The 25,866-nt window shown below is 31.6% G+C and overlaps 2 protein-coding genes across 2 annotated transcripts in view; one reads left to right on the top strand and one right to left on the bottom strand.

The window, feature by feature from the left end:
• Window positions 1–19,286, top strand: part of LOC115890776 (obg-like ATPase 1) — a 66,668-nt gene extending 47,382 nt beyond the window's left edge. The window contains exons 8-11 of the mRNA XM_030911110.1: window positions 10,560–10,709; window positions 11,730–11,826; window positions 13,868–14,015; window positions 18,988–19,286. Coding sequence (XP_030766970.1) covers window positions 10,560–10,709; window positions 11,730–11,826; window positions 13,868–14,015; window positions 18,988–19,073 — 481 coding nt within the window. The 3' untranslated portion in view covers window positions 19,074–19,286. The remainder of the gene's footprint in view (window positions 1–10,559; window positions 10,710–11,729; window positions 11,827–13,867; window positions 14,016–18,987) is intronic.
• A 3,045-nt stretch (window positions 19,287–22,331) lies between these two features.
• On the bottom strand, window positions 22,332–25,765 carry LOC115890777. The gene is made up of 2 exons (XM_030911111.1): window positions 25,490–25,765; window positions 22,332–24,543 (listed from the first exon to the last, which is right to left on the bottom strand). The coding sequence occupies exons 1-2, from the start codon at window positions 25,569–25,571 to the stop codon at window positions 22,490–22,492; spliced, it is 2,136 nt and encodes a 711-aa protein (XP_030766971.1). The 5' UTR covers window positions 25,572–25,765; the 3' UTR covers window positions 22,332–22,489.
• Between the last annotated feature and the right edge of the window lie 101 nt (window positions 25,766–25,866).

The raw sequence follows: 25,866 nt of genomic DNA, 5'->3' as shown, positions 1-25,866 counted from the left end.
ACTTCGTGAATCGCTTAATAATAGCTTTAAAAAAATTGGCGCCGGCGCCGGGAGGCACGTATAACCGCCCATACTAAAATATGTTAATAAAAAGTTGGGAGGCAGTTCTTTTAGTTTCAAAGTAAAGGAATTTTTCCATTTATCTCAAAAACTGCGATTTTAACTGACTTTGATGTTATTACAAAGTTTGTTGCAAATATTATTATTAATCTTAAATTGAAAACCGCTAGCTACTGTAATTTTGGAGTTACTATTTTTTAAAATTTTTAACCCCCTACCTTACCCCCCTTACCAACCCCCCGCCCCCACCAAAAACTAATAGCCAGATTTTCGGGTGGCACAGTATTTTTGTGCCAACTTCGGTTAAGATCGGTTTAGCGGTTTTTGAGTTATTGTGTTAAGCCCCATACTCACACTTCGCTCCTTCCTCGCGTTACTTCCTCGCGTCCCTTCGTTCAAAAATCATATATTTACTATGGGAAAATGTCGATTTTATGCGACTGTGTGTTCCTTCCTCCTTCGTCAAAACGCTACTTCGTCCGTTTACTTCCTCGAAACGCTCCATCCACGTACTGTCGGTTTTTGGAGGATGTAGCAAAGGAATTATCACAAACACAAAAAAATATTAAAATATATAAAATATATAAATCGATCTTGGATTTCATTCGTAGTTGATTTCTTGATTTGGCAGTACGTCTGTACAGGGTGTCCCATTTTCGTGTGTTTTGCAGGGTTTCTCGTTTATGAGTCGAGATACAAAGATGCGGTTTTCACATTACGCTGTTACTTTTTTATGAAACTAAAGATGCTACATACAGATATGTCCTAGCTCTCTTACTTCCTAAAATACAGGGCGAATCTGAAATGATTGCATTTATCGATCCCCTTTGTATCATAACTTATCGAAAAGGTGAAAACGGTCTCCCCTACAATTTTTCACGTAGAATGCAGTGACGTAACTATTTTTTCGTTGGAATCTGTCTTTTTTTAAATTGACTAAAACTTGTTTTTTAAAAAATATGTTTTTTTAAATATGATATTTTGTATATTATTTTATTTTCCTTGTTACGAGCTTTCTAAAGTACTTATTTTCATAAACGGGGTAAAAATGCATTATTTAACTTTATTACATAGTCGGCCGGTTTAAATTAGGTAATCAAAACAATCAACTAATTTATTCGACGTAAAATGTTGGTTATTGGCATGTTATTTAAAAGCAGCTCAAGTTCAGTTTCCGTGTAGTTTATCAAAATATCACGATGCAAGGCAAAATTATCTGGTAAAATTAAGTTAAATAAACGGCTGAAAGGCACACAGGGCGATATCGCATTACTGCCCCTCAGCAAGATCATTTTTTACAGTTAAATGCCCGACCGTTAGTCCTGACACTGTTCGCAGTAGATTAAAAGAGGTCAACTTAAGAAGCAGACGCCCCTGGAGAGCTCAACCCTTAACGAGAGGAAATCGAGAGGTACGATATTTGTGGGCTCAAGATCATGTTCAGTGGTCGAATGAACAATGGGCCAATGTTCTCTTCACGGATGGGTCACGCTTTGGAATTCATCCGGATTCGAGAAGGCTTAGGGTATGGAGAGAACCGGGAAATTTTATTCGGTTGGATCATGTTCAGGAAGTGCACCCTTATCAAGATGGAACAGTTATGGTCTGGGGAGGAGTCCAGTTAGGCCGAAAAACCGATCTCGTTTTTCTTGAAAGGTTTCTAACAGGAATCACATATCGTGCTTTAATTCTTGAGCCTGTCGTGTTACCACATGCCAATGATTTTGGGAGAAACTTCATTCTCATGCATGACAATGCACGGCCTCATACGGCCAGAGCGGGAAGTGAGTTTATCAATGCTCATCAATTAAACATCTTACCCTGGCCGGCACAATCTCCTGACCTCAACCCCATCGAGCACGTATGGGACGCGGTCCAAAGAAGAATTTTGAGAATGGGTATGCCTCGTGAAACTCGTAGGGATCTTGTTCGGGCCGTGAATGCAGCGTGGCAGGCTGTACCTCAAGAAGAGATCGACAACGTGATCAGGAGCATGGAGAGACGATGTAGAGCTGTAATGAACAGTAGAGGACGCTATACCCTTTATTAAGTAAAAATGGTTTTATCTTTTTTTTAATTCACAGTTTAGAATAAAAAAAAATGTGTGTATTTTTTTGAGTTCAATAAAAATCAAGGTAAATTTGAAAAATTCGGTAAATTTCGCATTTTTATTTCCAATACGTCCTGTAAACTATTTGTTTATTTTAATTTTATTATATCAGAAATGCAAATAATAAAATTACTGACGATGGCTGGATAAAATTGTAATATCCCTAGACTTTTCCGGTGTGTGTATTTTGTTCTTTTTCTAATAACCCAGTTCGTTTTTTTAGCGGTTTTCTAATCTCATTCTTTTTTATACACGTATAGACTACACGGCAGAATCTACTACAAAAGAGGCCCAAAAAAATCTGTTCCCTAATAACGCCCGTGTTTGTATTAATAAACTCCTCTACAAAAGAGCACGAAATTTCATTTGGTTAACATGTGACAGGCGTAGCCGATCGGACAGGTAAAGAAGATTGATCTTCTCGCGGACGGGAAAATAACGAAAAGATGTGGAAAACCACAAAAAAAGGTCGATAGGATGTGTCCTAGATTTATACAGGGTAAACCAAAAAGTTTGCAGCCAAAAGTTTTTCTAAAAATAAAGAATAAACTTTGTCTATAGTAATATCATAGTATAAGGAAACTAGTAGTTTTACTCCTTGTCAAATCCGTTGTTCTTTTTCTGTCACTTTATATGACCTTGTTCTCGACTCCCGTGACCACTCCCGTGACATAGTCGTGGTTTATTAACTAGGCAAAGTATAGTCGTGGCACTCGCCATAGTTTCACAGATATGTATTTAGGAAAATATGAGTTCACAATAAAATAAAATATAAAAATTGATCATCGAGTAAAAAACTTGCTTGAAAACAGAATATTTTCACATTTCGTGTAGGTAACAATTCTTCTGTATCTGAAAATCTTCTGATGGGAAGAAATGCGGAAAAAATATATAATGACATATTTTTATATTATTATCTATTTCAGAGATTCTCTACAATTTTTTTTTTATTTAAAACAAGTTTAATTTTCTGTAGATAACTGGATTCGGCATAAAATTATATATTATATATATTACCGTCTTTATTTAAAGCACATTGCGGTGTGGCCATTCTATTTCTTATTTACTAAACATATACGAAAGGTGGTAAAAAACTAGAGTGAATATAACTTTATTAATACTTAGCTATGTTTTCTTAAACACGAAGAATACCAGAATAAATTCGTGTAGAAAAATTTACTTTATCGTATATAGGATATTTTTTAAGGCGTCACCAAAATCGTAATATTTAAAATATTTTATCTCATTTTTTTAAATGCAACACCCTGTATATTATTTTTCTTTCAGATGTAAAATTAAAAGGTAAACGTTTTTTTATTTAAAGTGTTCTTAAATTTTTAGCCGTTTTGCAAATATTTTCTGTATTTCATTACATATGGGATTACCAACGATAAAATATCAGACAAAGATCATATTAGGTGGCTTTGATAAAAATTTACTGTTTAAAGAGCCATATGTAATATAATACTGCGAATATTTGCGAAACCGTTAAAAATTTAGAAACCCTTTAAATAAAAAAAATGTTCACTTTTTAATTCTGCATCTGACAGAAAAATAATATACAGAATGTGGCATTTAAAAAAAAATGAGATATACCATTTTAAGTATTCCGATTTTGGTGATGCCATAAAAAATACCCTATACAGGGTGTCCCAGAAATGAGTGCAGCAATCCAACACAGCAGCTATGCTATCCGGTGAAATAATCCTCTTTCAACGGTAAAATGAGTGCGAAATAGAATAATGTATATAGAATGATGTAAAATAATTTAAAAAAAATAAAACTAACTTTATCATAACTCTTTTGTGACATCCTGTATATAACAAAATATTTTAGGATGCGCCCCTTTATAAACCTTGAAACATACGAATAAAACTTTTTTCACATCTTCGACAACGACAACGATATTGGACTTCCTCGCACTAATGGGCCACCCTGTATATTTAAGGTGGTTTAAAGCTAGGTGTGGCACTTTTCTCCCCTCAAATATAAACTCAATATTTTGTCTATAATATTTTGAATATTGTTATATTACGACCATTTATAATAAGAAATAAATAAAAAAACATAAAAAAATACAGTCCACTAAATTTATAAGAGATTATGCTATTATAAAATTCTTTCAATTAAAATATATGAATAATTTGCGGAGACTTTAGATGTACAAAATATTTATTTTAAAATTGTTTCAAAAATAAATCTATATAAATTATCTCGTAAACTATTATTAAAATGAAAATTTTATGGCAAATCCCCTGACCAAAACATATTTTCATGCGCATATTTGAGACAACCTGTATATCTAAAAAACTATTTTTAAAATCTGCCCACATGCTAAAAAAATAATAACATTTAATTAATTACATAATATCTCAGCTTCTAAAATAACCAAATATAATTAAATGTTAATTGATAATTACTATCAGCTTGCCGATTTATATCCGATGGAAATCTAAAAAAACTCAAAGAACAATTTTTTGAATTATTACTACAATTAATAGCAGCACACAGTAATGCATTCATTTTTTATCAATCCGTCTCTGTGCTGGAACGCAGCGGCAGCGCTCGAACCTCGCAGCTCGACGGACGGAATTCAACTGAAACGCTTTGCAACCTGCCGATATTCGACAGCTTGCAAAAACTGGCAGAAAATATTTGCGAGAGTGCAACTACTCTTTTCCTTAAACTAGGCTAATATATAAAATCCTTAAATGACTGACTCAGTGATTAATCACGATCCTGCTCAAACCACTCAACGTAAGAAGCTCAATTTTGGCATACAGGTTGATTCTAGGGTATACAGGTTCGATAAGAAGGGATTTTTCGAAATTCCAGTTCGAAGGGGGTGAAACCACCCCTCAAATATTACAATATTTTTTTATTTAAAAAACCGTCAAGTTTCCGAAAAAACGCGTAAACACGTATATTCTAGTTTGTTTTCTTACACATTTTAAGATTTTTTAAAAATGTATACAGGATGTTTCGAAAAATCTAGTCATTGATTAATCACGATCCTGCTTAAAGCGCTTGACGTAAAAATCTGATTTTTGGAAAACGGATTGACTTTAGGGTGTAGAGGTTTGATAAGTAGGGATTTTTCGAAACTCGAATTCTAAGGGGGTGAAACCACCCCTCAAATATTAGAATATTTTTAATTAAAAACCGGTGAGTTTTTCAGAAATTATTTGAAAAAAAAATCGAAATAAAAATGAAACTTCTACACCCCTGTATCTCTAAACTCTAAAGAAACTAAGCATTTTAGGACATACATTTATACGATTTTTTTTTACTTATTTTTATCTGCAGAATATGCTGCCGAAGTTTCCGGAATACAGTTCGGACCACCCTGTATATATTCTTCTACTATTTCCAGTGTCGAGTTATTTATTAGAATGTCTTTTCTGTCCACTACTCCGTTGTGCATTACTTTAATTTTTGCTAAATTCATTTTGACGAAAAAGACGGATTGGTATGGCCGTCATTATTTGCCATTTTTCTGTCATTGTCAAAATCTTCCCTGAATCGTTGTACAGACTATAGTCAGTATCTTGAGTATACGTTGTCCATTATTTACATTTTAAAGCAATCAATCCACATATACCTTGCTAAAATCACCCCTAATTAGAACCGACAGGCTAAACTATGCCTACAAGGGCTTAATTGAACTCACCCCTACGCTTCAACAATCCCTCCTTAACCCCGATGTTTCTCTAATTACCTTTAGATACACCCTGTCCAACATTAGACAGGCGTTTGCGTGCTAATGTTATCCATTAAATTGATAGTATTAAACGTAGAGATTCTGTAACGTCTCCTTGTCCAGATAATTGAATTGCTAGCCAGGGGATGTCTTGTTATCCATAGCCAGAATTAATGCTTGTAAATTAATTTAATACTCACCGTTTCTTGAAAAAGCCTGTTATTTTGTCCAATAACACAAAAGTTATAGTCTATCCAACGACAAGATCCTCGACAGTGATAGATGTGTCTGTCATTTTAATTTCAAAGTAGTTTATTTTATTTTACAAAGATATAAGTTGGTGTAACTGGAACGCATAGCTGGAAATTAATATATTTAAAATTTGACTGATAAGTGATTACTTCAAAATACTGTGAAAAAAAATGTGTAAAACTTGGGAAAAAATGTAATCGAGTTATTTTATTTAAAAAACGGTATGTGTTAATACAAAACAAACAAGAACAAAACACCACATACCAAAAAAATATAAAAAAGAACTATTTCTTACTTTGAAGCTTCAAGGAACTTCCCGCATTTATTATTATATTTATCAATATAACTTATGTACAAATACTAATTTGTAATATTACACAGGAATAAATAAAACAAACTATTTTATTAATAATAATACTTACCAAATTTTATACTTTAAAGGTTGATTAATTAACTTTAATCTTAATTTTTTTAAACCAGTAACATTTTGACATTATTTTTCTGCAGTTCTAAAATCCATTATTACCTATCGTGTGATGTCGATATTTTATAGCTATAGTAAACGCCACCAATGTTTGGGAGTGATTCATCGCTTGATGAAGTTAGAATCGACACGCGCGCTATCCGCGTGTGTTTTTTTTACATTAAAAACGTAAATTTTTACCGCAGACGTAGGTTTTTAAAGGCCCGGTCTAATCATCTGCCTGCGCTCCTCCTACTTATTCTAAAATGTTAGCGTGATGGACAAAGACGATACTATATCGCGTTTCTTTGATTGATTCGTTTTTGTGCGTCAGTCCATTGGTGTGCTTGCAGTGCGACCAATGGGGCATTCCGTTTTATATTTATAACCAAATATATGTTTTGACAAGATTTTGACAGTTAAAACAAGAAAGTACAACAGATTATATATGGATTATTATAATGACTTGAAACACCACGGCACTGGAATTAAGTTTTATGTAACCTTGAACAGATTAGTTCACATGGTAGCGACCGATAAGTCACTCCCAAACATTCGTGGCATATACTATACCTACTCCAGTAGTATGTATTTAGTACGATCCTTGTAGCATATACGAGATGCACTTATCTACGATGAGATGGTATTCAAACTTTATTGATGGTAACTTTATTGGTGTATAAGACTTTCTGCCTGGGCAGCGAGTATTAACTATAAACTGTGCTCCGGGTCTACAGTTAATTTTCCCTCGATTTTTCCTCCACTTGACTTCAAAAGACACAAAACACACGTAATAACACGAATCAAAATGCATCATCTTCCAAAACGCAGATATTTGACATCAGTTGACACAAAATTATAACCTATAATTTGGCAAGACTTTGACAAGCCTCAAAAATCTAAAGGCGTTTCCTAATCTAAAAAAATCCATCTGCGTCCGTTTGTCGTTCATCGTTCCGTCAAACCTTTCAATAAGAAGACTAAGGAATCATATCAAAAATCTTAGAAATAAACCGCGATAAGGGCCTCAAATATGGCCGACTTAAATTCCGGTTTACGGATTTATATTGTCGTTCTAATTTTATTTAAAAAATGTAGAAAACTATGATGTAGGGTAGACTCAATAATTTGTTGTTTTATCTTTTACGTTATGAATAAATGTTGGTAGTTATTAAAATTGTTATAAAAATATATAATTCTAATAAAATAAATCGGAAGTTATAATAAGTATTTATTAACACAAACATCCGATACGCTACTGAAGCAGGTAAGTCAAATTAACGTATCTAAATTCTTTGACATCTAATCTTTGACAAGTAATAAATAAAAGCTAAAATGCATAAGACAAAAATATATAATTTAGTTAATTTAAGTGAATTTCATAAATGATCAGGTTTTGTATATTATATAGTCACTTACTAGCGAAAAGTTGTTCCATTATTTCACTCAATTTTGCCGAGATCTACACGCTACACAACCAACTATTTTAGAGTCTTTTTCGATAAATCGCGATAGTGTCACTGTTAATTTAAGTTCTACCACAATTTCCATCTAGATTTACTACTTTTATACTGAAGTATCAGTAGTAGAATTGTGTTAATAAATAACAAAAAAATAAGCTCCGTAAAGACTGACAAATCCCAAAATTTCAAATCAAAATTCAAATGTGTCAAATGAATCGTCAAACAGAACTTGTCAAGGATCCCCACCTAGAGTGCTTTTTCCGCCCACCATGCATGAATACATGGATAGCATTATGATCCTTAATTAGTCTTCTTATTCAAAGCGTCAAACCAATAAAATTAAAATATGATCTGTCATTTTTGAAACAAACCAATAAAACTGATTAAAAACAACAAGAGACGACGTATTACGAATTTATATTTAAACCCATCCATATTTAAATTAAAAAATATTAGAAACTTTTTTTAGTAAAATAAATAGATTGGTATGGGACGTCATCTGCTTTTCTTCTGTCATCTTCTGTCGAAATCTTACCTGATAAAAAAAACAGAGTATACTTTCGTAAAATAAATCGGAAACTAATTGTCAGTGGCGTTTTTGTCGTAAAAAAGTTGCCTAACCAACGAAAAAGGAAGAATATATCTATTTACAATTTCTCAATGTAACTAACTTAGAGAACACATACAGGGTTGTTCACCACATACGACACGAAGTATTGTAGCTAAACGATTAGATTTTTACAAATTGTAAGTTTTGGGTTCGTTGAAGGACTATTAGAGCTACAATTTAAAAATATTTTGACAAGATACAGAGTGTCCCAAATAAATAAAAAATATCAAAGTTGTATTTTTTTAAATGGAACACCCGTATATTATTGCATTTTAGTTTCTATTAAACCTTACCGTTTTTGAAATATTTTCAAATTTTGCGAAATTGCAGTATAAAGGCTTCATTTCTCCGAAGATATGAAAAGATTTTAATACTAAATATTTACTGAAGTTTATTAGATTGATCAGTTATTGTGTTAATTATACTTCCTTATACAGAGTGTCTAAAAATTTATTTTAAATAATTACTAGCTTTAAACGGCAATAACTTATTTACTTTAAATAGAACACCCTGCATATTTTATGAGAATCAGATGCACAATTTAATTGTCTATCAAATTGTATCATACCACTTCTCACCTATTCCTTCAAGTTTTCGTAGAAAATGCATTTTCTTATAATTTAGACCTCATTTATCAATATACCCCATGGAATATTGACATTTTAGGTGTTTTAAAACAACAAATGTACAAAATGTACAGGCTATTAATATTATCGTTAGAAAGTAAAACGATAATATTACTAGCCCATTTTAAAAAGAAAACTATTTAAATGGAACACTTATAAAAGAGTATACCATTAATTAAATATACCACCAGTATTTCCGCCCAAATTAACTACATATAATTGTGTTCGTTAATAAATTATTCTAAATAAATGTGGATTTGAATCAGAAATCAAATGAAATAATAATAAGTTATGTAAAATGAACGTCTCTTCGAGGTTGTAATAAATCAGCAATTGTCAAAAAATTAAATATCATTTTTAAGGTGTTACATTTTTACCACACTGTCACATACACATACAAGAATTCAGTTTTTAGTATTTGGAGCAATTATTTAATCAACGTAAACAGTCAATTAATGTAGTTTTAATACTGGAATCATATTAATTGGTCCACTTTAACAAATATTTAAACAGTTTTTTTATTTTTAATAATGAAATAAACAATAACTATATCGACAATATTAGTATCTGTACTCTTTATAAAATTTGGTACATCTTTAAAAAAATAATCTAAAGATGTCAGTATTCCTATAAGTATATTGATAAATCTTGTTCTAAATTCGTGGTAAAACGCATTTTCTATGACGATGAAGAGAAAACGAGTATACAATTTGATCGCTAAACCGAATTGTGCATCTGATTCTCATAAAATAAGGTCAGGTGTTCCATTTCCTTAAACAAGTTATTGGTATTTACTCTTCATTTAAAATATCGGATAGACAAAGAATCAAATAGGAAAAATTTTTTATTAATGCAACACAATAACGGATCAATGAAATAAACTTCAGTAAATTGTTTTTGTATTAAAGGATACCCTCGGAGAAATAAACCTTAAAATTGCTTATTTCCAGTGCTTTATTGTTCAACGTCTGCCAGTGGGTTTAAGTGCAATAAAGCAATCAATTTACCTTTATTTTAATCGTAGAACCTAAAAATGTAATAATATATAGGGTGTTCCATTTAAAAAAATACAACTTTGATATTTTTTATTTATTTGGAACACTCTGTATCTTGTAAAAATATTTTTAAATTGTAGCTCTAATAGTCCTTCAACGAACCCAAAACTTACAATTTGTAAAAATCTAGTCGTTTAGCTACAATACCGTGTCGTATATGGTGAACAACCCTGAATAATTGAAACAATTGTTGTGTGACCCTGTATATATTCTTTTCGAGGTTGATCAAAATAAAGGAATGGGTTGACAAAAACGATCCAGGTGCTCTCATCATTCCATTTTCTGGAGCATTTGAACACAAATTGGTGGAAGAATTTGTTGAAGATCCAGTGTTGCGGAAGAAATATTTAGATGACAACAACACGACAAGGTAATACTTGCATATCTCTAGTTTTTATTCTAGATATAGATCCAGTCGTAGACAATGGAGGTAATAATATTTAACAACAAATATACACAATAGTGTGTATGTAATAAATGCATGAAAGTAAATTTTATAAAGAATTTTATGTTTATATAAGTGACTAGAAACACAAAGGAAAGCATTTCTAAACATTTCTTAATGTTTGCGTTTTGTGTATGAGGCTGCAATTTTTCTTTTAACTGATATTCGTGTTCTTTAATACATACGTATCGAATCTTGCCGGTTTGTTCTACTTGAACTGGTCTAGAAAATTGTCTTGTTCATTATTTGAGGCACGTTACATGCGGAACCCTAACAATGTCCTCTAAATTACAGGTTTAGTGAGCAAGCGATGATTTCTCAGTCAGTTGGGTTAGGTCCGGTAAAAAAGAGGACTATAATAAACATTCCACAATTATGGTCATTAATCTTCTTTTTTTTTTCTTGTTATTTTTACGTCTATATTTCTGCTATATAAGGTATATTCTATGGTACCTAACAGAAACCAAAATAAAAATAATTATAATTTTACATAAACTATCTTCTATATAATTCTGTTTCTTATTAATTCTTATTCTTTTTTCTTTAATATTTTTCTTAATCTCCTCTTTTCTGTACTTTTTTAGTTAGTTTATTTTAATTTTTCTTTATTTTTTATATATTATTTTGTTATATATTACTTATTTATGTTATTATTTTATTAATTAATTTCTTATTAATCTCTTTATTTTTTATATTTTTTCTTTATTGCAATTTGATTTAATTCTAAGTTATTTATTATCAGCGATAAGACTTTGCTGATGATTACGTTTTTTGAAATATAATTTTTTAAAATGTTGATAAAATATTAAAACATAATATTACTGAATACCAAAAATGTATACTAAATCTTTGCTTAACATAAGCGATAAAAAATTGTTAAGTCTGTGATACAATTTGGTAGAAATAGTAGATTTTGTCTTATTTGAAATTGAATAATAATTTTAGTGCCCTGGATAAGATTATAGTTCAAGGATACAAGGCCCTTCAATTGGAGTATTTCTTTACAGCTGGACCAGATGAAGTCAAAGCTTGGACAATTCAGGTAAAAATTAGATACTAGAACGTCTTCGCCTTTGTACTGGGTTTATAATTAAAATGCTCTGTATCAACAAAACTCAACCCCTTAACTGCACTTAAGGGACATTTTACAGTGAGATTCAAATTACTTTACGAAGTTTAAATATAAAATTAACCTTCACTCTGACTTTCGGTCCCCCCGCGACGAGTTTTCTTTAACCAGGGCCGGAAAATTGGCAAATCTCTCTCCACTTTTCCGACTGTGGCGCATCGGCGTGCCATTCTCATGCAAATTTCTCGGCGAACGATTTAGAGAGACGACTCGGGGTAATTTATTTGCCTTCTCTCGGCAATTCGACGGTCTTTGTGCCCTTTTATTTAACAGAATCGCGTTCGGAATATCGGAATAACTTTTAGATTATGCTAAACGGCGTCTCCGGACCCTTTGTAACGGCAGAAAGGACTGCATAGTCTGTGTCTCTATTATTTTAAACGCTTTTAGAACTTTATAGAAGAAAAAATATTGCCACAAATCTTTTTTTCTATATTTTTACCTTTAGGTTCAAAATGACACAAACCCAAATACAAAAGCAATATTTTCCACTTTCCAGGACGCTGGTTATTTGACAATAATTTGACAAGTTTCAAAAATCTTAAGTCGAGTTTATAGGTATGTGCGTCGATGCGTCGTCCATCTTTCAGTCACTCCAATCATATCACAAAACATCCCCCTTTAGAAGTTTTTCTTTAACGGTCATAAACGGAAGTAAAAGACTAACCTTGCGAACAAACACTAGAGGCGCCACCGGTCAGCAAATAGTGTAAAAATTGCCAAAATTTAATCATCTAATTTTGACACAAGGGGTCGCGCTTAACTTATTTTAATTTTAATTCAATTTTCATTGTTTTCAAACTACATTATAGTGATGACGCTTTGGAACAGGATCTGTTATTTTCGAAACAGGTTTGTTTTGGAACTGGCTTGGAACAGGTTTATGTGCTATCCTATACCAGTTCCAGTTCCAACTGTTCCAGCTGTTTTAAAACACTGCAACTTGAATAATTAAATACTTAATGAAATAAATTCTTGGAATTGTTTAAATTATTTTATATTATTTTAAAAACAAAAACATAATGGTACAGCGTCATTTTGATATGCAGATTGAAAACAAAAGTTGCTGTTACATTTTTCAGTTTTCGTTGTCAGCTGCGGAAGTTTCAGTGATTTTAGTGTCGTCGGATATTGTTATTTTTTTTTATTTGTGAAAAAGAAATATTGGGTTTGGATTGCAAAACTAAAAGTGACAGTTTTATTGCAATGTAACCTACGACAAATATACATAATATATTGAAATTTTATAATTCGTTTTAATTAAAAAATGTTTTATCGAAAACAAGCCTGTAATTGACCTACCTAATTGATATGTAATATATTCCATTTAAATGTAATATGTTACTTTACAATTAAAGAAAATGTAAATTTAAAAAATATATTTACAATATATTACAGGCATTAATTGAAATTTTTAGTATGCGAACAAACACGAGAGGCGCTTTATTTACTTTTATTACTTAACATGACAGACGAAGTTCTACAGAGGGATGTTTTGTGAATCATATTGGAGTATGATCTATCATACGTGATATAAACCAATAAAACTGCTTAAAAACAACGACAGAAGACGCCTGACGGACATTATGTATAAACATATCCATATTTATATTTTAAAAAGATTAGAAACTTTTTTTATTGAAAAATATGGATTGGTATGACTGTCATCTGCCTTTTTTTTCTGTCATCGTCTGTCGAATTCTTCCTTTAGTCGTTTTACAGACTATATCGATACGTCGATACATTAGATAAAAATACTAATGTATAAAAACATCGGCTAGAAAATTAATTTTAACAGTGCAATGTTAAAAATAAAGACTTTTGGTGTATTGTGGTAATTAGTAACTTATTTTGCTGTTGTAACACCTCAACCGTATTTTTACCAGTTCTTATTCTAGTTTTATTACGTATTATTATAAAATTATACGTAATTTATCGCCATCTGTTTTCACAGAAAGGAACTAAAGCGCCACAAGCTGCGGGCAGAATACATACCGACTTCGAGAAAGGTTTCATCATGGCCGAGGTGATGAAGTTCGCTGATTTCAAGGAAGAGGGCTCTGAAGCGGCGTGCAAGGCCGCTGGAAAATATCGACAGCAAGGTAAGAGTTGCATATTTTAACCAATAGATGGCGCCAATAAATTAGGAATGGTGTCATTTTGACAAGTACGGTAGTTATGAATACTTTGTTTAGAATTTTACTTTTTATTATTATTTTTCAAAAAATTTCACACCAATATTGTATTTTTTTACATATATGAGAGAATAATTTTAAAAGGAATTGAATTTGCGATTGTACCTTTAAAAAATAAATGTGTGTCTTCCAACTGCGTGACAGTAATTCTATACAACTTTTTCTACACTCTCCTTTTAATTAATCCGATGAGTCCTGTTTGAGCGCCAACCTCTTGTATTACTAGTAAAAAAATATACGGTGTTTTAAAAAACATGTGCCATCTCTCATGGGGTGATTCCTCACGTAAAAATAAGATTTATGTTTCATATCAACATAGGTCTGATTCTGGTTTGTTTCGTAGCTACAGAGTGTTAAAGTTTTAAAAAATTTTCGATTTATTATAATTTTCTTCCATGTACTTTTAGCGTTTCGAATGAACTTTTGAGGGTAAAAATTACTACAACTACGGCATATTTTAAAATTAAAAAAGTGTCGACTAGGGAATGCAATCCCGCACCAAAATCTCAATCCCGCAAACCCGCGGGATTAAAGCAATCAATCCCGCGGATTCGCAACATTGCGGGATTGTAAACAATAAATGCTCTTCTTTTCTCTCTCCGATTTTGGGATGCGGTTTGGACCAGGTTTTAGACGCATCTATTGTGATTAAGATGCTATGTGGTTTTCGAAAATATATTTAGCGAATTCTCGTATACAGAGTGTTTTATAATAGTGTACAAATTTGGTTAAGAATTTTTTCTACCGAAAATTTACAATTTTTGAAATGTAACAATTTTAACTATGTGCGACTAATCTGTATTGAAATTAGAAAAAACAATTTGGTGTTTTTTTTTTAAATTTTTGTTTTAAGGAAGATACGAGCTTTTTCGAAAAATATGCATTTATAGTCATATATTTGGTCCTAAATGGTACAAAATACATTGTACATTTTGCATAGGTCTACAATATACTGATATAGCGTGTATCTTAAACTAGCTGAACAGAAGTTTGGACCGATGTATACAGGGTGTTCAAAAAATATATTTAATACTAAATAAACTTAAATTTTATTATAATTTATCTACTTATTTTATAAATAAAATAATTATTCTGATGTTGAAGTTTTTTTTTTTCAATTTGTGTTAGTTATCTGCTTTTAGATACACTCTATATCAATAATTTTTTGGCATATGCAGAATGTAAAAAGCTTTTTGTACCATTTAGGACCATCGTATGACTAAAAATGCATATTTTTCGTAAAAACGTCGTATTTTCCTTAAAACAAAAAAAAAATAAAAAAACGATCAAATTGTTTTTTCTAATTTCAATACAGATTAGTCGTACTTGGTAAAAATTTCGATTTTTTAAAAACTGTAAATTTGCGGTAGAAAAGATTCTGGACCAAATTTTCACACTCGTATAAAACACCCTGTATACGAGAATTCGCTAAATATATTTTCGAAAATCACATAGTATCTTAATCACAATAGATGCATCTAAAACCTGGTCCAAACCGCATCCCAAAATCTTTTTTAGTTCAAGAGATATTCAACTTTAAATTTACCCTAAAATTTTGCTTGTGCCGATAATTATGTCTGGCAGTTTATTTGACGAAATTGTCCACAAATACTAGTTAAATCATTTCTTCACTTACGCCCGCCAGAAAGAAATCTAATAACTAACCTCTTTGTTTCACTTATTTTTAATGGCCAAGCCGTAAGGGGAATCCCCTGGTGTCGATCCCGCAGATCCCGCACGGTAAATCCCGAAAATTTGATCCCGCGGAATCACAGAGGGATCCCGCATTTGCGGGATCCAGCATTTGCGGGATTGCATTCCCTAGTGTCGACATATTCACCAGGAACGTGCATATGGGTTATCACTGGAATATTTTTCTAAAAAAAGCATGTACGCCACTGACTTTTTTTCTCTTGTTAACGAAATAGTGTAAGCAGTTTAATGCCGATTAAAGTTGTCTCTTGATATTTTGTCGATTTCGGCCTCCTTGATGAGATAAACGCAATTTTATTAATTTGCCTTGATCCAAGTCTAATAGCAACCTTTTAAAAATGTTAATATCATTAACTTGCGAAAGTTTTAAATAAGTACTCATTGATTCCTCATCAAAAAATTTGAAAAAAAGTTCCTATAAACATGGGTAAGAAAATGCATAGTTTTAGAGTTACAGGATGTTAAAACTTTTTAAAATTATGTTTTTTTGCAATTAAAAATGTATAATTTATTAATTTTATTCTTATTTTAATTTTATTAATTGTGATTAATAAATTTTCGTTTACCTCATCAAGGAGGCCGAATTCGACAAAATATCAAGAGATTGGCATTAAACGGCCTACACAATTTTGATATCAAAAGAAAAAAGTCAGTGGCGCACATGTTTTTTTTTGAAAAATATTCCATTAGAGTTAATTTATCGACTTTTTTAGTATTAAAATATGTAGCACTCATAGCAACTTTTACCCTCAAAATTTAATTCGAATCACTCAAAGTACTTGGAAGAAAATTATAATAAATCGAAAGATTATTAAGACTTTAACACCCTGTAGCAACGAAACAAAGCAGAATCGGACCCAATGCCCTCTATAAAAGATCAGCCTACGGGCGAACTTTTGTTTACTTCATCAGCTGTACATACTTAGATATTGGGTTAAATTCTGTATTCATATTTTGTCGGTTGATTTTTGGTATTATTTGTTATTGTAGTGCAAAAAACTAATTATTTTGGTGTTTAAGTGACATAAAGTACTACCAGATATATGGTCACTATGATGGTCACTCTGTTTCTCATGAAAAAACACGAAATATTACACGTTTTGTTAAGTGCTTTAACCTAAAAGTGCCCATAAATTTTTTATTTATCGTGACTTTTGTGTGTGTTTTTTAAGACTCTAACAATTCATCAATAAAGCTTAAGTGTGTTTATGGTGCTATGCCTCATCTTTGTTGTGTTCCTGATGGAAAGAATAGTTATACTAGGCAGCTTAAAGTATCCGGAAGAGCAAGAAAAGTGGGTACGAGTTATAAATCAAGACAATTCTATTGAAAATATCTTTAATAAATTTAAAAATAATATTCTCCCAGGATGGTATTAAAGAAAACTGGACAATTATGTTTATTTTATTCATATTGTGGAATCTCCACTCCAAGTGTTGTTGGTTCAGCTTCGATAGATTCAAACACGTAAGATAAACACGTAAGTAGGTATTATGATCTAGGGAAAAATAAAGAATATGTGTATTAAAGATCATGAAAAAGATTATTATTTTGAGTTCAAATTTTAAAAAAGATTTTTGTAAAGACAAGACTGATACAGTTTAAAAGAAGAATGTGTTTTTGTTTGATAATATATAATGTATGTATTATTTATAATACCAAATTAATATCAAATATTTAAGTGATGGCTGAATACAATATGAATAAAATAACAATAAAATTGGTATATTTGCATAATACAAAATTAAGTTTTAAGAATAAAGGTGTTACTAAAAATACTAAGAAATTCATATTTCTTTGTTTTAATTGGTCTAATGTTATTTACATTTTATGTAAGAATTATACCGTATCATCGAAAAAAATCGGCGTCTAGTTGGCTTGGAAATGAACATCGATGACATTCCCTAAATAACTGTACACATAAAATAATTAACTAGAATTTTACAATCTTGGAAAATTTGATATTCTTGAATCTTGTTTCTAAATATACTAAATTTTTTGATTTTCTTGGGATTTAGGTTCGGGAAAAACGCTGATTAAGTTTTCATTTGGTTTTTCATTATTTTTATTTGGTTTAAAAAAAAAACGGTTCGGCTAACATTATAGCCTTCATCAGTGTTGTGTCATATGAAAAAAATAGTGTCGAATATAATCCAAAAAATTACATATAAAATATTCATACCACGCACATAATGTTTACTGCGTACTGCGTACTCCATAGTCAATGTAGATAATTTTAGTGTTAAGAATAATAATTTTAAAAAATATGTGGTCATGTTTTGATTAGTTTATATTAGTTTATTAATTGCAGTAAATATTATGAGGTGTGAATTATATTGTATATGTAATTTTTTGGATTATATTCGACACTATTTTTCTCATATGACACAACACTGATGAAGGCTATAGTTAGCCGAAACGTTTTTTTAAACCAAATAAAAATAATGAAAACCCAAATGAAAACTTAAATCAGCGTTTTTCCCGAACCTAAAAATCCCAAGAAAATCAAAAATTTTAGAATAATTTTACATATAAAATGCCAGCGATCTTCATTTCATAGCCATCGCTGACGCCTTTTTTAGATAATATTGTATTATTTGTAAATATAATTTTTCGAAGATTGATACTTGCAAGATATACATATAAATTTTGTGAATGCAAATAATAATACATCACTATTATTAGATATTGAATGTTTTTTGTTAAATTAGATCGATTTTCAAACCCCAAAATTTAAAATATATTTACATTTTACCCATTATGTTATGTACCTATACACTATTTGTACATCGTAAAACATTTGCTGCATTTGTATGGTTCATAGTTTATTTGCCAAAGTATTTATTACTATAAATAGGTATATATGTTGTAGTTATTAACTGTATATTATGTATATTTCATGTAAACTATATCATTTTTAAAATACAAACCAAAAATCTGAGGCATAATTATGTTTTCCATGTATTCTACAACATATTTATTAATCCGTAGTATCTAACTAGCGTGACGTCATAAATCTCGCCCCAAGGCTGTTCTATTAGAGACGGCATTGTCGGACCTATGTTGATATGAAAAATAAATCTTATTTTTACGTGAGGAATCTCCCTACGAGAGATGGCACATGTTTTTTGAAACACCCTGTATAATTTTTTTTAATATTTTTAAGGTCGTAACTACACGGTGGAAGACGGCGACATCATCTTCTTCAAATTCAACGCCGGCGCTGGGTTGAAGGACGCCAAGAAGAAATGATTAACGTTGAACGTAACTATGGTCATCATGGTTTATCTCTACGTCAACATGATCTTTTTCTACGCCAGCATGAATTGTTAATTTATTTTTTATCCCTGTTACTTTGTACGCTTTTTTCTAATATTCTGTCTTGTTTATAGGTACATACATAAGTCGCAAATTAATTATGGTACAGTATATAATGTTTATAATAAAGCGTAGTACTCTGGTTGATGGAAGTTTTTCTTCCTTTTTTTAACATTATCTACAGGGTGGGTCAAATTCGACGGTTTTAAAGGGAAACGTCCTTTTCTATAGCAGATAGACGAAAACTAATATCGGTGTCTGGAGCTCATATTTTACCAAAAACATGATCATGAAAACCGCACATCGATATCTATTACCACAGAATATCTAGCTACGCAACAGAAGCCTCGTTACATGTATAAAATCGTAGGTCTCAAAAGGAGACAGGCTTTAAAAGCCTGTCTCCAAATCAAATATTTTGATGTGGTAGTTTCACTACTACACTTAACAGAGAGCGATAAATTTAAAAGAAAACAGTTTTCTACAAACGTAATTTAAAAAAGAATTTTATGCAGTGTTGCCATTGTGTAATTTATATTGTACTATTTCCTGATAAAGCCTAGCTTCAAATTTGCTACATCATTTAAACATATTAAAATACATTAGAGCTCTTTTTTCAAACGTTTAAGTATTTAACTTGCCATGTTAGTTCGAGTTAAATCTGACGAGCTGAATTAAAATCACTTCATGACGTTTGATTCTAACTGAATCCTGATTTTGATTGTAATTTGGCGACAATATAATAAGTATTATTCTACTATTATGACACCACTTCCTGACGTTCTATTGTGTTCATACCGTATGATCGGGAAAAAACGGCGTTAGCAATGGCTGCAATGAAATGAAAATCGCTGTCATTTTATGTGTAAATTTATATGGGAAATGTCATCGATCGTCTTTTCCCCAGCTAACTGGACGCCATTTTTCGGTATCATACGGTATTGATACATACTTGCATATTTTTCATGACATTGCAATATTATGGTACCATGAAGCATATCAAGTGATACCGTAATATTGTACCTTATTACGATACATGGCGTTCGATTGGGCTTAAACTTGGTATATTACGTATCTTCAGAGATATTGTAATATTATGGTACCATGAAGCGTATCAAGAGGTACCATAATAGTACATAGAGGTACCATATACGATAGAGGTACCATATACGATACCATTTCCTGGCGTGCGATTGGACTTATACTTGGTATAGTAAGTATCTTCGATGACATTGTAATATGATGGTACTATGATGCATATAAAGTGGTACCTTAATATAGTACCATATTACGATACCACTCCCTGACGTTCGATTGGGCTCATATTTGATTATACTTGCGTATTTTTGATGACATTACAATATTATGGTACCATGAAGCATATCAAGGTGTACCATAATGTAGTACCATATTACGATACCATTTCCTGGCGTTTGATTGAGCTTAAACTTTGTATACTACGTAATTACGGTAACATCGTAATATGATGGCACCATGGAGCAAATAAATTGGTACCTTCTATAGTACCATATTATGATACCACTTCCTGACGTTCATTTGGGCTCATATTTGATATATACTTGCATATTTTTGATGACATTGCAATATTATGGTACCATGAAGCATATCAAGAGGTACCATAATAGTACCATATACGATACCATTTGCTGGCGTTCGATTGGGCTTAACTTGGTATAGTAAGTATCTTCGGTGACATTGTAATATGATGGTACTATAATGCATCTACTATGATGCATATATAAAGTGGTACCTTAATATAGTACCATATTACGACCACTTCCTGACGTTCGATTGGGCTTATATTTGATTATACTTGCGTATTTTTGATGACATTGCAATATTATGGAAGCATGAAGCATATCAAGGGGTACCATAATGTAGTACCATATTACGATACCATTTCCTGGCGTTCGATTGGGCCCAAATTTGATATACTTGCGTTTCTTTATAAAGATTTGTTTAATTAATAATTTTAATTTATTTTATGAATTTTAATTTATTGTACGATGTCGGTGACAGCAACTTTTATGCTTAAGTAATATATTATTAATTGTACCTGTGTCACTTTTTAAAATCTACCTAGGTCTATATAAATAACGTGGCAAACAGAAAAAAATTGTTATTATAGTATTTTTTAGTCAATTAACATTTTTTGTACTGCATTTTAATAAATCGTTTCCATTATTATTAAACGTATATTTCATTACTAACGTTTCAGCATTAATAAATATCACTATCAATCGCCCTGTATATTATTAATTTTAAAGGTAGTTAAAGTTATTTTCTTAGTTAACATAATAAAGTAGTGTATATTAAAAATGTATTTTGAGAGCATATGTTTTCTAATAATATACATAAAATTAAAACTATTTTAAAAACCAAACGAATAATTAATATAAGTGTATCTGACAAGAAACGAAGAATAGAAAGAAATTATTATACACCAGAAAAAGAATGGGATGCCAATTAGTCTGTTTGAATCTGGCAACTGTGCATTTTTAGCCGACCTTCAAGGCCGTCGACGTGCCGTCGATCTACGTCGATCCAAAACCGAAAGTTGAAAATTTCCAAATATATTCTGATTATGATATTGTCGCGCCATCTAGTATTTTATTTGTGCAATTTTAGCTCTTTCATTTCGAGTATTTTTCTGTTGCGTAGCTAGATATTCTGTGCTATTACCGTTTCGGAGTTACGGGGTGTTTTTCAAAAATGTGCATTTTTAATAAATCGCTGTAACTTTTTTGCTACACAAAATTTTCTATTTTTATGAAAACACTTCCAAAGCACCTTTTTACGTAAAATTTAATAGTTTAAGTATAATTTTTTTAAAATTAATAATTTAAGAGTTATCAACAGAATAATTGATTTTATTTGTGACGCCTTGTATATTTTTGATTAAATGAAAAGAACTTAAAAGTACCTTTTCAAAAATATAGCACACTTGATATTTTGTTATAATCATCTTCGAAATACAGAATTTTAAAAGTTCGTCACTTTTAACTAGTAGGCTTTGGACCCCTTATTGATGATCTGCCGCTAATGGAACTCGAAAACATATTTTTCCAGCAAGAGGAGGCACCGCCCGAGAACGCTGAAGTTATCAGTACATTTTTGCAGTTAATTTCGCTAACCAAGATTCCACTCGTTGGCTGTCGCGGCCGCCGCACAGTGGGGCACGAGTTTAATAAATGTGGAATAAACTAATAGCAAAGGCAATATAATAATTAGTCCACTAAAAACTGTTTAAAAAAACTAAAAAAAAAGAAGTTTTTATAAATGTTGTTGTTTTTTGTGTTTTTAATAAGTCGATAAAAAAAATTATAAAATTAAAAATTTTCGTTTTCGGATTCTGATGACGGATCTTCCTCGTAATCACTTCCAACACTACATGCGTCATTTGGAGCTATTAACAATTGTATAGCTTCTTGGGGTAGATTTTGAATTTTTTTTTTCGGTAGACGTCTTTTGCTTGTTATAACCGGGTCTGAACTTATCAAAAATAGGTTGAAAATATCTTGATTTGATTTTTCACGACTACATTTCCTTGAAAAATGTTCTCGGTACATTTTGAAGTCTTTATTGCGCGCTTCTTGCGCTTCTTCTGTCAATTGACCAATTGGTAGCAAAGCCGCTGAAATTATTTCAGGTCCATGAATTAAAAATTTATGAAGAGTGGGGGGCATGGGGTACCAGGGATATTTTTCTACAAAATGTCTAGCAGTACTTAGAGCAAATAGTCTAAATTTTTCCACATTTATTTCATGACCAGATGATACTACTATTAATATTATATGCATTTTTTTAATGAGGTCTATATCAATTTTTGTTATTTCAGATGAAAGTTCAGGATCCGCGAAAAATCGCCTGGCCGTATTCCCATCATTGGAATTGCCGAAACCTGGCTTGGGTTTGTCTACAATTAATCCAGTCCTTTCTTTAAACATTTTTTGTATTTCAAGTTTGGTTTTATTCACTATATCCTTATCACCTGGTCCCCTAGCCTGCCATTTTTGAATTGGAAGTTTGTATGCTACATGCAGTAGACATTCAAAAAATCGTATCCACCCATGAAGCACTGATAACCCAAACTGCAAGTTTTCAACTTTTACAGTTTTTGTTATCATTTCGTCAATACGATTAAAATCTCTTGAAGTTGCCCCACAAATGTAGCACTTTTGCGTTGACGTGGTTTCACTAAGAGCATTGCAAACCTTTCCGTCCACCATTGCAAATATTAAAGAGTGCATCACTTTTACCTGTCTTTGATTAAATATCAAAACACTACTATGCAATTTTCTTATTTCGTCATCAACTTCATTTTTTTGAGTAATTGATACTTCGACAGACTCTTTTATAAACTGTATTTTTAGAGGCCGACAATACCTCGGAGAAGAGGGACGAGGATTCTGCCATATCACTTTTGATTTGCATACTAGACGAATTGGTACAATGGATGTAATAAAAATAGCAGCATCACTTGCTTCGGATCCATGGAAAGCTTGCTTGTAGGAACTATGCCCAGAGCTGCCGTCAAAGCCCCATTTTGTAAATAAACTTAACTGGTTTAATTCTTCTTCACTTAATGAATCTATGACACTTTCCTGCACAATAAGAAGACGTTGAACTGTGTGATCCAGTAGTGCCTGCAGCTTAACTTCTGCAGAGGTTTCAGATATTTTAATGGCATCTGCATTTGGATAGCATAGTTTTTTGGCTTCCTGTACGTTTTTGTAGGAGGGGAATTTCTCAGGGTCGCTCATTCGTATTACATTGTATTGATGCCTAGACAATTTGGCTTCCACTAAGACTGCTAAGGCATCTTCACCTGTCATCAACCTAGGCCCACGGTCTTTTAATAATTCCTTATATGCTTTTCTGTACTTGCTTGCGCGTGTTGGGCTTGTCGCAGTTACCTCATGCACCACTTTTGAAGCATCAGTTTTTCCTGAGGCCCTAAGGCTAATTTGAGCAGCATAACTTAGCTCTGAAACAGTTGCAATGCTTCGTAACTGCTCGGTCTTTTTTCTTTTTGACCTGTCACCACTTTCCTCGAAACTTTTTTTTGGGCGCCCTCCCCGATTTTGTTCCACCGAATGAGATTCGTAACGAGGAAATGAAATAGCACTCTCCAACCAACTGCGATTTGCTTTTAAAAAACGATCTTCTGTTCTTCTGGCACTTGTCCATCGAGATTTCAGGTCCGATTTAAAATAAGAAAGTTTCTTAAGTAAATCCTTTAAATTATCTTCTGAGCAACCTGTCCTTCCTTTCATATTCTCTGTCAAAAAAGTAAACTGTTCTTCAAAATTACTGTGTCCTGAATTCTTCATGATGGCAAACAGTTCTTGTCGACTTATAAAAAAAGTGTTTGACATCGTACCTGAAATAAAAAATATAATGCTTGTTAAAATTTTAAAGGATTCTTCAATATGTTCATTAAGCGACAAGAATAACTAAAGATAAGAATGCAAAAATCCTTTTGCTCTTGTTGCACCGTTTAGATTTTATAAGCATTTAAAGTAGTCAACATATACCAAAATACCACTTTTCAAGTGTCTATGTTAGTGTAAATGTCCGAAATGCGGTAAAACCTACTATTTACCGCATTTCGGACATTTACAGTGACTTCTATATCCCAAAAGCAATTGATTATAGAGCCATACTACTAAAAACAAAGCTTATTTCGAAACTTTTCGAAAAATTCCAAAAGTGTAATATTATAAATAGGGTTCCATTAAAAAAAATATTTTTTGAACTAATTTTTTTAGCCACCCTGTATATTTACAAGTATTTTAGTTTAATAGATTTTTTTAAGACCTACAACTTTATCCAGGAAGTTTTTTTTATATTGTGCACCATTTTGAAATAATTGACTGTTCCGGGCCTTTTTACACACTCTGTATAGGTACATATGTTTAAAAAAGTAGTAGGTGTGCAACAAAAATAAAACTAAAATTATAGTTGAAAAACAACACCCTGTGTTTTGAAATCAAAACCATTTTTGACCTCATAGGTGCCGCCCATAAATTGTGTAACGCTTGAGGGCGAGAACTGAAAAATAACCTCTTAAATGAAAAACCGTTATTAAAAAACAGGTGGCAAAAAGGGGCAAAAAATAAACTTGCGGTCTTGTTCTACATTGTCCACAAATTAAAAATTTAAAAATGATATAACTCGGACTATCTCGGAACCCAACTAAATGGTTAGCTTTTTATGAAATATCTTTAGTTAAATTAGAATTATTAACTATGTAGGCTTAAACTTTATATCTATAAACATTAATATGTATTTTATACGTATGTTCTATTTTAAATCCTAGTACATACCTGAGGTAGAAGGATCCATCATAAAAGTATGATTTAGGCCCAGCAGTTTTAAACGAAAACACACTAGTTCAAACAATAACATAAAATTAAGAAAAATCAATTTATGCTACTTTTCAGATAACACTGATTTCAACTGAGCTTGCAGCAGGGATGAACGACCTTAACGGTCATGCAGTTTAATGATTTAAATGCGCAGTTGCCAATACTATATAAAAATCATAAAAAGAAATGAATTAGACTGATTTGTTTTTTTTAGTAAATTCCAACATTTGTATATCCTTGCCCCTCTGTGCGCCGGACTTAGTGCTTATGGATCTAATCCTATGGATATCTTTACAGAAGAATAAAGGTTCCTATTTTTAAATTACCCCTGTATA

This window comes from Sitophilus oryzae, unplaced genomic scaffold (assembly GCF_002938485.1).
Source record: "Sitophilus oryzae breed Bouriz unplaced genomic scaffold, Soryzae_2.0 scaffold_910_pilon_pilon, whole genome shotgun sequence".
NCBI classification, from domain to species: domain Eukaryota; kingdom Metazoa; phylum Arthropoda; class Insecta; order Coleoptera; family Curculionidae; genus Sitophilus; species Sitophilus oryzae.
The sequence above is the reverse complement of the archived record's forward strand: the minus strand, read 5'-3'. Positions and strand labels throughout refer to the sequence as shown.

What these genes read in the sequence shown, in the direction of transcription:
- LOC115890777 (XM_030911111.1), bottom strand. Translation starts at nt 25,571, where the DNA reads ATGTTATTGTTTGAACTAGTGTGTTTTCGTTTAAAACTGCTGGGCCTA. An exon ending in GATGGATCCTTCTACCTCAG is followed by an intron (nt 24,544 to 25,489) that starts GTATGTACTAGG and finishes TTTTTATTTCAG; the next exon opens with GTACGATGTCAAACACTTTT.